General features: G+C 39.5%; 1 protein-coding gene across 1 annotated transcript; it reads left to right on the forward strand.

Annotated features, from left to right (window-relative positions):
* The first annotated feature begins 4,569 nt into the window (after window positions 1-4,569).
* On the forward strand, window positions 4,570-12,497 carry nr1d2b (nuclear receptor subfamily 1, group D, member 2b). Its single transcript, XM_074686418.1, has 8 exons — window positions 4,570-5,103; window positions 7,414-7,644; window positions 7,822-7,910; window positions 8,724-8,868; window positions 9,421-10,106; window positions 10,386-10,571; window positions 10,684-10,894; window positions 10,984-12,497. The coding sequence occupies exons 1-8, from the start codon at window positions 5,085-5,087 to the stop codon at window positions 11,178-11,180; spliced, it is 1,764 nt and encodes a 587-aa protein (XP_074542519.1). The 5' UTR covers window positions 4,570-5,084; the 3' UTR covers window positions 11,181-12,497.
* The last annotated feature ends 4,691 nt before the right edge of the window (window positions 12,498-17,188 follow it).

Here is a 17,188-nt window from a genome sequence, read left to right on the forward strand (position 1 = left end):
TATGGAATTAGAGTAGTGGCTTGTCTTAAAAAATACTTTGGGACGAGGCCACACAGGTATTTATAGTTCAAGAGGAGGAGTTGATATGTTATCCAGAAGCTGATCAGCAGCCAGTGAAAGTAAGTGATAGGATGTGGTGATATCTGGGGCATTAGCTTTGACTGAGAACTCTGGCAGCTGAGTTCTGTATTTACTGGAGTCAGTCTAGGACTCTGGTGGGTTTAATGAGTTCGTAGTGGTCTAGGTTATGAGAGGTTATGGGAGGTTATGAAAGCGTAGATACCGTGGTGTTGGAGAGCAATAACTGGTGTCAGGAGATGTTTGGAAACAGAATCTCTGCTGAGATTTATCTGTGATTGGAAAGAGAGAGCAAAGTCCAGAGCTGAACCCAGGATGAGGCGTTTTTGGTACATGGATGATGCTTCACAGTGCTCAAAAGAGAACATAGAGACCATTGATTAGCAAATACTGGTGCGCCCCTCTACCAGCAGTCTCTACTGTCAGAGTGTGAATGTGGTACAGATGGGTTGATGAGAGTGAATGAGTGGTCAGAAAGATGAGAAAGATGTTGTAGTAAAAGAACTATTCCATTTAACACCCATTGAAATACTTGGAGAGTAGAAGAGAAGTCCTCTTGAACAAATCTCTGTGTGCAGGCTTTTTAATGTAAATCTCTATGGATTAGCCAAAATCAGATTCATGTGTAAATTATGTGATTCACCTTTAAAAAAAAAAAAAAAACACAAAAAACAATGCAAAGTGGCATTCTGGTAGGCAAAATCATCAGCTAGTCATCCCTCCTTCTCAAGCCAGTCTGGAACAGTATGGTTAGGTCCCAGTTTTCACTCCCACACTGTGAACCACAGATGGATGAGCAGATCCCCTTCATTTCAAGATTACATACCACTATTCACAGCTGTGACTAAGTATAGCACACGTAACATCATACAACTAGCAGGGTTACCGTGAGATGTCAGAGTAGTTGCTGTTTCTTGTCTGAGATTTCATTCTTGTTCTCACTGGTATTGATTAATCTTTAAATCTGCAGTGAGCAGATCGCTGTGTGTGCGTTTTGTTGTCAGCTTGTTATCAGCACACAGATCATAAACCAGCATCCCTGATTGTATGCTGCCATCCACACAACGCCTTTTGAGGACAGACCTTTATCTGCAAACTAACGCCAACCCTCGTATTTTTCTGCAGGTATTTCAACAGCATGGCTCTGTAGTAGGAGAGTCCAGGTGATAAAGTGGCCTGCCTGGACTTGTCTCCCGTTGAAAATATTTGAAGCATCATGATAAGCAAAATATGTCGAAGCAACCCCTGAACTGTTGAGAAACTAAAGATATCTGCCAAGAATGGGACATTTTGCTCTCCAAACTCCAGAAGCTGTTCTCCTCTGTTCACAAACTATTACGGAGTTTTATTGGAAAAAGAGTTGATGCAACAGGGTGGTAAACATTCCCCCTACCCCAACTGTTTCAAAAAGTGTTATTTAATTCTTTTTCCAGTTTTAGCGTTCAATATGTTGTATCTGCACTTTTTTTGAATCCATAACAGCAACCCATCTTTTATGGAAGTGAAGTTGTAGAATGAATGAATTATATGATGGTTTGTGGACATTTCCTTCATTTCAGTTTAATTTAGAAATCTGAGGACTGACAGAGCGTTAAAGAACCAGACATTGTCTTCTTACATCCCAATGAATGAACTCCCAAGGACACAGTGACAACATATTCCCCTCCTTAGCAAAAATAGTTCCTCCCTGACCCAGAGAATGAAAGGGTCAACTGAGAACATGGCAGGGCGGGGTGAGAACAACAGCATCTCTCACATTACTCCCTTTTCATTGTCTCCTCTTCTATGAGTCTGTGGGGCAGTAGTAACCCCTGACCTGCTCTCCAACAATCCCCCAAAAAGGAAAGTGGAGAACGTGATGAGGCAGCGTGGGATTTTATACTCCTAAAAGCACTCATTGTAGAAACTAAAGGAAACATAAGCTCCAGAGTGCCTTGGGAAATGTCTGGTGCTACATCTTTGTGTGGAGATCCGTCCTCCTCCTCCTGTCTGCTGTGAGGAGGGAAACCTCTCTGTGTCAGGTTGACCTGAGGAGAATTCAACGTGGGGGGAGAACGGCTCCAAGTGGTGTGACATGTAGGTCGTACAGCTGGATCCACTTTTCGGGTGTGTAACCAAAAACTAGTGTTTGCTAAAATATCTGGCATTGAACAAACACAAACTTCTGAAATGCTGATACCCAGGCAAACAATATTCAGTAAATTGATTTAACTACATCATTCAAACAGTTTGAGGTTGTTTCCTTTTGCATGTTTTAGTATCTCATTTGCTTTGATACTTGACAATATAACAAAAGTGTTCATTCAGATATACATTTTGATGTTTCAGATTTATTTTGAAGGCCATAAACAGCTGTTACATTACCTTCCTCAAAACCACAAGAGTCCATTTACAAAATCTTCTTTGTTTTCTCAAGACAACAGTTAATTCCGTTGTTTTCTAGAGATCTTGAATTATTTTTCCCACTCGAGATAAAGTATCCCATCAACTCAAAAAAAAAAAAGGTTTCTCAAGACAATGGAATAATCCATCTTGAAGTACAAAAAATATTCTAAAAACCACAAAAAAAAAAAAAAGCAGAAATAAGCTTGACTCACCTCAATGTGTGCAGCAGCAGAGAGACAACTAGATGTGCTGTTTTTGGTTAATAACAACCATTAACCCACTGATTCAACATTTAGACTGCCTGAGAATTATCTTTTTATTGTGAGAAAACAAGATTTGTTTTCTCAAAATATTGTAAAATTAAGTCAAGATCTTTTTAACCACAATTATTTTTGTTATCTTGAGAAAAAATGAGAAACATCAGTTCAACCATGACCTTTTAGGGCTTCCATTTAAAAAATCTGACTCAAACATAAATAAATAGATAACACAACAGACATTTTTTAGGGAAAAAACATTAATAAAGTTTTAGATTCCATGGAAATGTAACACTCATAAAAAAGATGGTTTTCAGAATCGAAGATCACAAATACTTGAAACTAAAAATTCTCTGATGTTCCCAAAGGTAAGAATTCAATCCTACAAGCAGAAAAAAAAAAATCAAATATTAATGTTTTGTATGCACATATTAAAAAATTAACCTCTGGGGCTGAATTAGTAAGGACCACAAAATGCCATTTGCCAGGAGTGGCAACTTCTATTTACAGAGACTATAAAAGGTAATTTTCTCATTATTCTTGAGATAACCAGTTAATTTAAGTTGTTTTCTCAAGATCTAACGATAAAAAGATAACTTTCTGGTGCTCTAAAATCAAATCAGTAGGTTGATTGTTCACAAGCCTGAGGTGATGTTTCTTTGTGCTTTTCATTGAGCACAAAGAAAGAGAAAAAGGCTTCAGTTGCCTCAGTCCTGTGGGCAGGAGGAACAAGGCAGCTCACTGCCTGTTGACTAATGATAGTGATCAACCTACTAATTATGTCCAGAAACAGCTGAGGTAGAGTCCTTGACTGTAACTACATACAAGGAAACTACCTCAGCTGTTTCTGCAAATAAAAAACTTTTCTAAATCTAAAGAGCCAGCCTGTCCAGGTACATCTTTACATCTTAGGCTGTCACAGCAGTGCACTACCTGCACTGTGTACATACGCTGCTTTCTTGTTTCTTTCCTCTTACTGTATTTCATTATAAATATTTTTTCTGTTTTATTTAAATTTTGGATTTATATTATCAGAGAGTGGAACAATATTATGATTTCTATATCTGCATCGATTTGATGATAAAAACCTTTGTATCTCTTGGATTAGACTTTTAGATCACCTTCAAATTCTCAGGAAAACAGGCTTAATTTTCTTGAGATAACAAGAAAAATTAGGTAACAGGGAAAACAACAAAAGTTAACTCATTACCTCAAGAAAACTGAGAAAATGAAATACATCCACTCATGAATGTTTGGGGTTCAGTAGAAGTTTTCAGTATAAGTAAAGTTTGATTCTTTTTTTTTTTTATTCCAATCCCCAATGTGGTTGAGTTGTTGCTATTGTTGTTGTTGTTTTTTCTTAATATGTCTGTTATTTGTTTCTGTTTAACATTGAAATTTTGTCTTGTCTTGCTTCATTTGGAAGGGGGTAAACATGGTGAATTATTGTAAATTACCAATACATTATATTTATATTATAATGTAAACCAGTTAAGTCACTTTTTTCCCTGAAAAATTAGTGCATGTATTTCATTCTGTATATAATAATAATAATAATAATAATAATAATAATAATACAGAAAATAAGGTTTTGAAAAATAATTGTAAAAGAAACATATCCTTTTTTTTCTCAAACATCTTCACTTTCACTTTCTTTTTCTTTTTTTAGTAAACACTTCACAAACGGCATCCATGCACGAGTTTAAGTTTAATTTTGTAAAAATCTGCATAATGTAGAGACGCTCGTGTCTTTTGGACAGGATGTATTTGCCAACCGTCTTTGTTCACTTTGATTGGCGAAAAGTATGTCAGTGGGTTACATTGACACCAGTGCAGAGCTGCAGGGAAGGAGGAGCCGATGAAGTGGGTCACATGGTTGCACACTGCTCGCTACCTCGAAACAGACACTGCAAAACCAGTCCACGAAACCAGGGGAGTAGCGCCTTCGTTCGCAGTCTCTCTGTATAATCTTTGAATTGAACTCGGTATTTTCATTTTCCAAATATATTTCGTGTTACACTGGAAACATACAAACTCTGATTTTCCGTCGTTTATTGAAGAAGGATTTATCAGGACTTACGAGGACAAAAAGCTGCCTTTTTTTCGGCGTCGTCGAAACCAATGTCTGAAAACTTCGGTCTGTTTTCTGAGTTTGTTTCCTCTTAAAAATCAGACTGTTGTTAGCTTCTCTTTATCGACTTCAGTTTAGACGGTTTAAAGCGGGTTTGTGCGTCGTTAATGTCCATGTTGTAGTTTCTCGACGAGTATCAATCAGCGACTTCGCAGTTGCTGATCACTAAAACAGAAACACGGCTTCAGCACTGAGGTAGCAGAGGAGGAGGAAAACCCCCAAAACCATTGGACATGGAGTCTACAAAGGCTGGTAAGTGTGTTTTAAACTGTTATTCATTTGTTGCTCGTTTCAATGAACTCAGTGCTGTGTCCACTAAGATTCAATGAAAAAGCCTAGAGAGCTGATTAAAAGTGCTTTGTTTATAACTGACAGTTTAAAATGTGAAATATTAAGTGTATAAGGTGTGTTGGTTAAAGTGGGTTAGGAGGTCCAGGGGGCTGTTGTTATTGCCCAAGTAGATTGGCTCTAGAAGCACTGCAGTCGTCTCCTCTCACATGGACCCAACAGCTAGCCATGTGCACCTGTGTTTACGCTACCCGTGCGTCGCTGCTGATTGGCCGAGCGGTGATGTGACGTAGGCATTGCATAATTCCCCCCATCGAGATGGTGTGGTTCCTCGCCGCCGGTACACGTGAGACATCTAACAGCAGCTCGCGGTGACCCACTTTTCCCGGGAAAAGAACATGCTTGGTCCATGTGGGGGCGGGTTGAAAATGTGTCTACAGATATGGGGCGTTCAGGGCTTGTGGAACAGGCAGTTTTATGTGTTCAATTTGGTGTTATATTCGGGAATTTGCTGGATAAATATGTCAAATAACGATTGAAAAACTACTTTTATTGCTGTGATGTTTAATGTGAGCTTATATGTTGGATGAGAATGAGATTGTGGGAGCTAATTTTATACAATTAGACTGACTTCATTCTTCTTGGACTTTTTTTTAAATTTTATTTTCTTTTTCCTATTTGCTCATTCATCAATAACATGTATCATAACCAGCATCTATGAAACTAGACAAACAGGTTTGGCTTTTCCCATTGAACTTGAATGCATCATTTTCCTCTTCAGTTTCACCCTTTGCCAAGTTTGATTGTATAAATCAGACCAGCCATATTCGAGTCTTACCAAACAAAATGTACACATTTCGTAGAATTTGAAAAAAAAAAAATCTTTATATTTTTCTGAGCAAGGCGGTTAATTTCAAAGAGATTTCCTAGTTTTTCATCACAGTTTTTGGGGTATTTTTTTCAACAAGAAGGGTTTAGGTGAAAAGATATTTTTAAAGATTTTGTGTCTTCAAGTTTTTCTGCACAACCCTCGAAAGTTTTATACAAATTTTAAACAAAGTTATCATCCACCACATGCAAATTTTCTCCAATTAGGTTCCTCCTGGTTTCATTCAGAACCTATCTTTTACAAATGTGGCATACTGGCTCTCTCATACCTATTTTCTGTGAAATGTTATGTCATTGAATGTGGTAAAAGTGGGCTTTCAATTGGGTCACAACTGAAGGCAACATGTGCATGCAACCTGTAGCCATTTCTGCAGAAAAGTTGTGTAACAATTCACGTTTCATCTTCCTGTTCAGTTTTATGCAAAATCAGCTCATATCAAAAGGGGAGTGTGTTTAGACAGTTCTGAAATTAAGACAAAGGAAATGAAGCGCAGTCTTGAGATGATATAAGGCAGTTACGTCACTGAGTGTTCTGTCTGTCAAATAATATTGACTGCTTTTGGATGTAGTCTGGCAGTGGATTTTTTTTGTTAAATACCAGTATGTGTGAATGGCTGCAGGGAGGGGCCAGACTGCCTACTACACACACCCTGTGAAGCTGACATTATGTAATGCCTGTTACCTAATCATAGAGAGTGGCAGAGGAAGAAATCAGGTCAGCCTATGTTGAGAGAGAAAAAGTGTCTCAGCCTGTCTCCTCGACTCCTACTGGCTGAGGCGACTGTTGTCGTGTAGTGATCTGCCCTCTTTACCTTAAGCTTGTTGGTTCCACGGCAAAACTGCCCTGAGCTGCTGATGGTTACGGCCACATCATTCATAGATGGGAGAGGGAAAAGCAGGAAGTTGGCATGCACAATGATTATAGAACAGACCTAGAGAAAAGGAGCGCCATCTACTGAAAACCAAACGTTATGTGCAGAAAATCAAAGGACCACTGGTCTAAATGAGGACTACTGTGCTAAAACATCACAGAAGCAAAAAGAATCAAGATTAAAAACTGAATTTTCTTCCATTTAGAGCAATGAAACACTAGGCTTAACAATATTTATTTTGTTCTAAAATGTGTCCATACTTAAACAAAAACCTATATCACAAATGTGGTTACAAAATCAAAATCTTAGTCTGATAAATGCTGTGATTATTTTTAAATGCTGAAAGTATTGAAGAAACATTAAAAAGAAAATGTTTTATCAAGCGTGAATGCTTTTAAAAGACAGGAAACTAAAAATGGAGAAGTATAGATATAAAAGTTAAATAAGGGAAAGTTTACGCCCTCCCCCCAGCTTGAACTCACTCCCTTTTGCTCTTTTCACCTTTGTCCACCAGGGGGCGTAATAGCCTACATCAGCTCATCCAGCTCCAGCTCAAGCCCGGAGTCATGCCACAGCGACTCCTCCAACGGCAGCTACCAGTCGTCCTCGCCGTCACATGGCTCCTCGCCCAGCCGCCACCAGCTGGGGCAGCCGGCTGACCCTGCATTCCCCGCTGATGGCAAAAACCTTCCAGGGACTCAAAAAAGCGGACGCTCATCCTCAACTGCAAAATGTGGAATCACAAGTGAGTTTGTCTGATGATTTTTTAGAAGGGTAAATTTACATATCCCAATAGTCCTCCCTTATATTTTAGGAGTGGTGTCTTTTAATATAGCCTGCAGTTCATTAGTTTTCATAAACTCGAAGCAGTAAAAAAAAAAAAAGGCAAAAACACTCACTTTATTTGTTTTTGAATGAACAGAAATAAACGGCCTGGTGCTGCTTTGTAAAGTGTGTGGTGATGTGGCATCTGGTTTCCACTATGGTGTCCATGCCTGCGAGGGATGCAAGGTAAAGATTTCTCTCTCAACTCCCCATCCCCCATCCATAGACTCACTCAAAGACAAACACTCACACATACCATCATGACCAACAATGGACTATCAAGTTACATCACTTAGCAGCTGTCTGTCACTGGCAATTTTAATAAAATAAGAATATATCCAGAAATTGATTTGTTAAAAAGACTTTATTTGTTTCTTCACAAATAAACTTCCATAATAGTTATATTCAGGTGCTTTGGATTAAAATGTCACTATGACAGGAGAAGAACATCTTAAAGTCACTTAAAGGGTGTTGAATATAGTTACTCATGATACAGAGCCTGACCAGAATATTACCTCTGAATTATCCCCTTGTGGCATACCGGTCCCCTGTTGGTGAATGTGCAATATGCTAAGGTCCTCTGTTGGTCATTATTTTCAACATATCCCCCACTTCTACACCACACACACACACGCACACACTGGACCAGAGTCAGTTCTGCAGCAGCACCGTCATGGCCGCTGCTGCAGGGACTTTGGGCGTTAGTTGAAGTGGGTCACTGCCAGCTGAGCCATCTGCACGGCTTCAAGCAGAGACTCAGTGAAACTAGTTCACTCTTCCTATGTTAATATTAGCTGCCTCTTGCATTTCACATGGCTGTGTGGCCTAGTTCACTGTGGGGAGTAGTGTGCATAGTATGCCTGGAGGGGAGAAAAACACATTAAAGAGTCATATTGAAGTATGCTAGCACTTCACAGGGTTATTAAAACTCTAAACTACAAGATCTGCATTTAATTGGAGTGATTTTTTTTAATTGATTTGTTGTTTTTCGACACACAGGGCTTCTTCAGGAGAAGCATCCAGCAAAACATCCAGTACAAGAAGTGCCTTAAGAACGAGAGCTGCCCCATCATGAGGATCAACAGGAACCGCTGCCAGCAGTGCCGCTTCAAGAAATGCCTGATGGTTGGGATGTCTAGAGACTGTGAGTACCGGGAGCAATGATTTAACTCTTTATCAGCAGTTCTAGTGCACTAACAGCTGCTCTTAATGTCTTAATTCATGGGTTGTAGCTGATTTTTAAATAAAAAAAGCTAATGAATAGTTAGAGTTCATTGCATGAGGGAGAAATTTCAAAATGGGGTGTAACGGCTGCAAAGCAGTCTCTTAAGAAAACTAACCACGTACCAGGAAATCCTTTATCCTGCCAGCTTAAATTGCTGCTTTTGTGGAAGGAGTCTGGCTGCTTTTAAGAAATCAATGCCACAGTTTCTGATTTGACAAACTCATAACCTTTTCAAATCCTCCCACAGGGCTTTCAGGTACTCAAAATAACTATGTTTGTGTGCCAGTGTCCAGCAAAAACACATTTTGTGGTCAGTTTTATTTGTCTAAAAGCACACATTTTTGAGGCTGGTTTTCCAGCATGTTGAAAATCAGAGAGCAGGATTTCATTAGTGAAGCATAAAACATGAAAACAGCTTTATTCACCTCATAACTTCCAGACTAAAGAGGCTCTGCTCTCCTCTCTCCTCAGCTGTGCGCTTTGGCCGGATCCCTAAGCGTGAGAAACAGCGCATGCTGCTGGAGATGCAGAGTGCCATGAACAACATGATGAACAACAACCAGCTCAACAGCAGCCAGACCATCTCCATCGGCCAAGTGCTGACTGCCAGCGCCACAGAAGCTACCTCAGAGGACACAAGCACCAGCTCCGCCCGTTCTCCATCCAGCCAATCAGACTCCAGCTCTGACCCTGAGCCCACCGTCGCCATGGACACCAGCCCCAGCTCAGCCTCCCCCAGCTCATCGGACAGTGGGGAGGAGGAAGTGATTGGCTCAGTGACCAGGGCTCACCAGGAGACCTTCATGTACAACCAGGAGCAGAGCACCCTGACTGTGGAGGCCTCGCCCTCCTCAGGATCCCTGAACAGTGGCTCCGCCCAAAGCACCTCCAACAACCACAAGGAGGATCTGCAGGACTCCTGGAAGAACCACCGCAACAACATGGTCACAATTTCAGCACAGGACCCCTCCGCCAGCCTGGGCCCCCGGAACGAGGAGGACAACACCAACCACTGCCCCTTCAGACTGTCCAGGACTGCTGCCACCAGCCACTGTCCAGCCTATAACCACGGAGCGTTCAGAGCTCCACCCACTGAGGGCCACGGCAACGGAGCTTTCAACGGGCCCCATTGGAGAGGAGGAAACAGGATGTACCTGGTAAGTTATTGAGACAGGAAGACAATATAGAAACTCATGGAGATGCCAGTGAGAAGAAGTAACAATTATAAAAAAAAATAAAATAAAGTAATTTCTAAGATAGGTCAGAGGAAGTTTTTTTTGCCACTTGGGGGCAGTAAAACACAATATTTCAGACTCTTATTTAATCTGTTAATTCAAAATACCTGTGCAGCTTTAATTCCCCCCAAAATTTTCAATAACTGGGTTTAAAAGAGTCCTATGAGACTAATGTGTGGTGTTTGTCTGTCGTTTCCTCAGGTTTGTCCAATGAACACGTCTGCTCAGGTGGATCCTCAGAAGTCCGGCCACCAGGTGTGGGAGGAATTTTCACACAGCTTCACCCCTGCTGTCAGGGAGGTGGTGGAGTTTGCAAAGAAGATCCCAGGCTTCAGGGACCTGTCCCAGCCAGACCAGGTCAGCCTGCTGAAGGCTGGCACCTTTGAGGTACCCTCATTTTTCCTGACTCATGTAGCACAGATTTGATTTTTTGGTTTCAGAGCGTGTCAGGACGTTTCTACCAAGAGTAACTGTGATGGGGTTTTTTTTGTCTCTGCAGGTTTTGGTGGTTCGCTTTGCTTCTCTGTTTGACTTGAAGGACCGCACTGTCACCTTTCTGGGTGGTAGGAAGTACAGCGTGGACACTCTGAGGGCCATGGGGGCTGGAGACCTCCTGAATTCCATGTTAGATTTCAGTGAAAAACTCCTCAACTTGGGGCTAAGTGAGGAGGAGATGAGCCTCTTCACTGCTGTGGTCCTGGTCTCTGCAGGTGGGTCTGAAGTTTGGTTTGGATTGGATCCTGATTTTACATCCAATCCTCTCCTCCCACTTATTCTGATGTTAAATCTGTTTTTCCAGATCGTTCTGGCATTGAAAACGTGAACTCAGTGGAGGCGCTGCAGGAGACTCTGATCCGCGCCCTGCGGAGCCTCATCACCAAGAACCACCCGAACGAGTCGGCCATCTTTACCAAGCTCCTGCTGAAGCTGCCTGACCTGCGCTCACTCAACAACATGCACTCTGAGCAGCTGCTCGCCTTCAAGGTCCATTCCTGAAGTCTCCTGTAGTACTTGATCCGACACAAACTGTAACTGCTCTGTGACCGGACCCGGGGGCCACAGCTCCCATCCCAACCAAACCTGCACCTCTCCACTTCTCCCATGATGCTTTGGAAGCTCAAACCTGACATTTACAGTGGGAGGAAGACCATAAAATGTTCTTGTACTGTACTGTAGGGCGTCAAGCCTGTGTGATGGTAATGCGTACATACAGACACACTGATAGATGTTTATGTTTCTTGTGTTTGTGTGTAGCATACTGTTTGTTTGCAAGTGTACAAATGTTAGAAGCACTTTTCTGTATAGTGTAGACTTTTTGCATTCATAGTGCAATATGTGACTGCTTTTATGATTGAGCTGTTATGCTAAGAGTTGCGTGTGCACTATTCAGTGATGCACATTCAGTTGAGAAGAAGGTGCTGATGTAACTCGGGGGGAGTTAAAAACTTGAGACCCCTGAACACTGAACGACTGAGGCGGTAGACTTGTCTTTAAATGAATTTAAAACGCAGACGACAATGAGATGAATGTTGTAATTGGAGAATGTTTTGAATTTGGATGAATTTGGGAAGCAAAAGAAGACATTTTATTTTCAGGCTTTCATGCAGTTCTTTCTTTTTTTTTTACATGCTATGTTGTGTTTTTGAAGTTGCGGGTCATTTTTTCTAAAGTATTTGGGCATTGTGACAAATCAAATATCAGTGTCGCTGTATTGCTTGCTGATTTCTACACGTTGGAAACAGACGCTCTGAACCATTAAAATGAAATCATGGACTTGTTTGAACATCTTGGAGATACATTTTTCTTCATTTTCCTCCTAGAAAACAAAAAAGAGACCCAGATGTCTGCTGTCCTGTGTTGGTGTCGAGCTCTCCGGCTCAGACACACGTTAGCGTCTTGCAGCCACCAGCAGCTCCCTCTTGAATAAATGTCATCTGTGTTCTACAAAGTGTACAGACTTTAGCTGAGTGTAGATGAACTGAATAGGTGGGACTGTTCCACATTAAGATATGATTGTATCATCACTGAAGTGATTGTAATTTGAAGTTAAGGTGACAGCTGAGTTGCTGGTGTTCAGATATTTTTCGCGATTGCCATCTTTTTTGTTCCGTCAGTGAATTCAGAATGTCTGGCCTTTTGATATCCAGAGCTTCAGTCATTGTGTTAACATTGTTGACATGTGGTTCTGTTCTCCTCTGTGAAAGGATTGCAGTATGCATAGATTTCTATATGATTATAGTATATGAACTATCATACATACATAATTGTATAGATGAATATATCTATATAAATAAATAAATTTTATAAATGCTGCCTGTGTGATGGAGTACTTCTTTTCTCTGCTTTCTATTCAGTTTTTCGTAATTTTTTATGTTAAATTTTCCATTTTCATTTATTTCATTCTTGTGTCAAATTTATGAAAGAAAAAGAAATCAAGATCTTGCATTGAGTAAAGTGTTTGTAAAATTAGAGAAAGTAAGACACTTGTATTCACATTACCACAAACTTTTAGTGTCTGCTCAAAATTATATATGTATGCAAGGGATGTCAGCATTGGTAACGTGTGAGGGCTATATAAATCTCACTCTTAGTTGTGTAAAAGCAAATGCACAATGGAGGAAAAGCTGGAGTTGCATCAACACAGGATCCGTTAACAAGAAACAGACTCTTGCAGTCAACATGCCAAAATTTTTTTACATTTTTACAGAAGCATATTGCATTCACTTGAAGAAAAGAAAACAACAACTCAGGTTTCTCAGACTATATTAATACTTATTTTATTGGTTTATTTTTTGTTATAATTATTTCTGTTATTATTTCTGCAGGTAGAAAGTTAAGGATAAGGCATGTGCCGAACAGGATCTCTGATCCGTGCGAGACACAGGAGCCACCACACATCCACGGGAGCTGTCAATAGGTTGGAGGTTCTCACGGGATTTCGAAGTAGCTCGATACTTCAGGAAAAAAAAATACTCCTAAAAACAGGAGGAAAAAAATTACTACGAAAAACAGCAGGTTTAGGTTCTCGCGGGATTTCTAAGTATCTCGATACTTCAGGAAAAAATTACTCCAAAAAACAGGAAAAAAGTAATCTGAAAACAGAAAAAAAATTACTCATAAAAACAGAAATAAATATAACAAAAAACAAACCAATAAAAAAAATATTCAGAAAAACAAAATTAATTACCACAAAACATTACTCATAAAAATACAAATAATTATAAAAAAAACAAACCAATATAATAATTAAAAGAAAAAAAAACTAATAAAAAATATTAATCAGAAAAACAAAATTAATTACCATAAAAAACAAACCAAAAAATAAATTATTTTGAAAAACCTGAGTTGTTTTTTTTTTCTTCAAGTGAATGCAATACGCCTCTGTACATTTTACCATAATTATTATTTATACATGTCTCCTCTAATTAGACATAGAATATAAGTTATTAGAGCCTACATGAAGATGTTTGATAATAATCACTGGAATTTCATAGCCATGCAGTTTAGATTTGAGGGCCCCACTTCAGTATTTCCTGGTCATTAATAGTTGTTGTTTTCCACTAAAGGGAGTTTAATAGAAAAAAATAAAAATATAATGTACATTAGAAAAAAGTATATATCTTGATAACCAAAAGATTACATTATACTACGATACTTAGGGCATCTTATTTCTCCTGTTTAAAGTCAACATAAAGCTCATGCGAGGAACCTTCACTTTGTGTTAGTTTTAGTGCCCCCTAGTGGACATCCACATCTTTGTGATCCAGGTCTGTACACACAGGTGCATCTCATCAAAGAAGAATAAAATATTTTAACAAACAAATTTCTATCTATCTATCTATCTATCTATCTATCTATCTATCTATCTATCTATCTATCTATCTATCTATCTATCTATCTATCTATCTATCTATCTATCTATCTACTCTGGAACTTTTTTTTCATTATTTCTTTTTTTTCGGAGATTTATTATACATCTTTCAAATATCCAATAGTTAAATTGATGTTGCCACCTTAAAAATAAACATTTATGAAGAATCACCTCACCACGTTTAAAAGTTTTGATGAGTTTCAGAGCTCTAAATTGAACCAATAATTTGGAGGTTTATAAAAAAAACTTTGAGTCAGGGTGTGGGTGAGGAATCAGAGTTCAGATTTGTGACTGTGGTTGTTTCTCAATATCACCAACAGATGGCACTAAAGCAGCTTCTTCTTTCCATACAGTCCCTTCAGCCCCAGACTCTTCAAGCCATTTTCAGATTATTTTTCCAAATCAAAACCAAATCAACAAAATCAGACGTGTGTTTAGGTTTGTGGGGGTAACAGTGTCTACTAAGTCACCTCAGCTTTGATTCAGAATCTATAGAAATGGTTTTTAAAGTGCACAGTTTCAGTGAACACAGCTTAAAATGCCAAATGCCTTTGCAAAAACCTGGAGCTGCATATATTATGGCTTTGCTGCTTTAAAAGAAAACTCTGCTTTCAATGAAACACAAGGGCTATGATGTTTGATCATGGGACATTTGGACACAAGCTGTGCCTCCATGTCACACTGGGCCTTTAAAAAGTAAGTTCAAATATTGGCTCTACAAAGGAAGAATAAAGTTATCTTTTCCTTTCATCTTTGTCCCTCTCTTAATCAAAAACTCTTTACATGTGTTTCTGACTTTGTGCACATTTTTAACAGGGATGGAAACTCTGGATAAAACACACATAATTCACAACAACAATCTCATGATACAGCCATCCTGCAAGAACTGTTTAAGACAATATAATATATAGTAAATTCTCAGGGTGAAGTAAATAAAATAAACTTCTTTATTTTATTTAAAACTCCAAAAATAAAAAAATAACAGATGACTCCTTCAGCAGTTTTTTTTAAATGGCTGCTTTCCACCGCTGATCATTGGTCATGGTAACCTGACCCCCTGCCCCTAATGGAAATGGGTGCTTTGCTGTGGCCCAGCAAATAGTTGGTGCTTGCTGAGCACCAGTTTTTAGCACCTCAAGATGGTACTTTGTCAATGGAAACACAAAAAACTGTGCTCGACCAGACACTGGCCTGGAACTAGCACCAGCTCAGTTGTAAAAGGGTATCAGTCGGGTCAGCTCCGCCCTTACAAAAGCAAAGTCATGTCAGGGCATTATACAAAACTTTTAAGTTTATTAACTTTAAAATAATATATAATGAAAAGAAAGTGTGTGGTGGTAGAAGAATTAGAAAGTCAGAATAAAACATAATTTTTCAATGGTTAAAGGGGCTGTGAGGAGTTTGAAAGTGATCTTGAAAATGGCTCCCTTCTAGACATATGCCTGATCGTAATCCACACTTTAAAATGAGATTATCAGCGCCAATATAACTGGTTACAGGTTATTTTAAATTGCTGCTTCTTGGCCTCCAGTTCAGGTCAACCAGGACTGGGTGGTTTTACGGCAGGTCTAGGCCTCTATAACAAAATCACACCAGCTGACGAAGTTTAGTCGTGAGAAGAGATAAAACACAGAAATCTGAGTTTTTCTTGGCTAAAAACAATTTCTATGACTAATTTTGTAGTAAGGGTGGACACAGGAGCCAAACTGTTTGACAGAAAAAGGACAGAAAAGCAGAAGAAAGCTAAACGGGAGAGTGATACAGCCCGAGCTAAAGGCTAATTAGCCTTTAGCTTGGGGTGTATCATAACACAGGGGCTAAACTGTTTGTTGTAATTTTCATTGAAATGAAGAGTGAGGTTATGTTAGCTCTGCTTGGCAGATGACTACACATTAAAGTGATACTCCGGGATGGAACAAGTTGGGTCCTATCACAAGGTTTAGGGCAGAAATTACCCCTACAGCAGTGTTTTTGTGCAGCAGAAGCCCAGAGCGCACGCACCAAACACCCCCTCCCTGCTTGTCAGCCACTTTCCTCTACACTCAGACGGGGCCATATTTCACTTGACCAAAAACACAAATAAACGGACTCCCACTGAAAAAATCTGATATTGGTCTGCACGCATTCACCCTTTATTTAGAGAATTTTCAGCGCGTTATACAAAAACACCGATGGGGTGCCAGCTGCGCTAAATATAGACCGCTACTTTACTACTTACGGTGTTAATTTGTCACGTTGGCCTCCAGATACATCGGAGCACCAGGCTGATTATGTTGTTGACATATAGCTGGCTGCTACAACATTTACTGGATGTCACGTTTCAAACTGTTGCGCAACTTAACTGTATTGTCCCTTACCTAGGCGCATTGCATCCAGTAAAAAGTTGTCTTGAACAAAGAAAATTTGTTTCGATCCGATCTCCATTTAATTCCAAAACAAACACAAGCCACGACAGTGTGCAGACACTCCGGGCCACAAGGTGGCAAGGGAGTGCAATTAAAACAGATCCTCCTGATAACATCTTTAAGAATCTGTTTTTTGGGGGTTGATATGGATGCGGTTTCTGTTTTTTTCTGCAGCCAGCCTCAAGAGGAAACTCAATGAACTGCATTGTTTTTACATTTCGGCAATGACTTTATAATTTAAGACTGGGTTTTGAAAAAATGGGTTTTGGCTTGGGAAAACCTCAGAGTCTAAGTTTTACTGATACCTCCTCATGGCCTACAGACTAAAATGAGTTCATGAGCAATGAGACTGGTTATTTCTTTGATCATGAAACTTATTGTCTGCATTCAAGGCTGATGATTTGTGAAAAAAGCAGAGTCTGTATCCATCAATAACTCTGAAGTGTCTCTGTTGAAAGGTCTGATGGTGAAGTTTGGCAGAGAAAAGTCAGGTAGCATGTAAGAATTTCTGTCTTTTGACAATTTTCATTTCACAAATTTTTTTTTTCTCATGGCTGATACCGGTGGAGTAGCTGTTATAAGAATAAAAAAAAAATGTATTAAGTCTCTCTGATGGTTTTGCTTATGCAGGTAAAGAAGAAGCTTCAGGATTAATTTTGCTCTGTTTAACCTGAGCTGTAAACTGCAGAGAAAATAAAACCCTCAAAACCAGAATCTCTCAAAACCAT

The sequence above is a fragment of the Halichoeres trimaculatus genome, unplaced genomic scaffold, assembly GCF_033239565.1.
Source record: "Halichoeres trimaculatus isolate MK-OKI-2021-1 unplaced genomic scaffold, fHalTri1.1 fHalTri1_scaffold_14, whole genome shotgun sequence".
Taxonomy (NCBI): domain Eukaryota; kingdom Metazoa; phylum Chordata; class Actinopteri; order Labriformes; family Labridae; genus Halichoeres; species Halichoeres trimaculatus.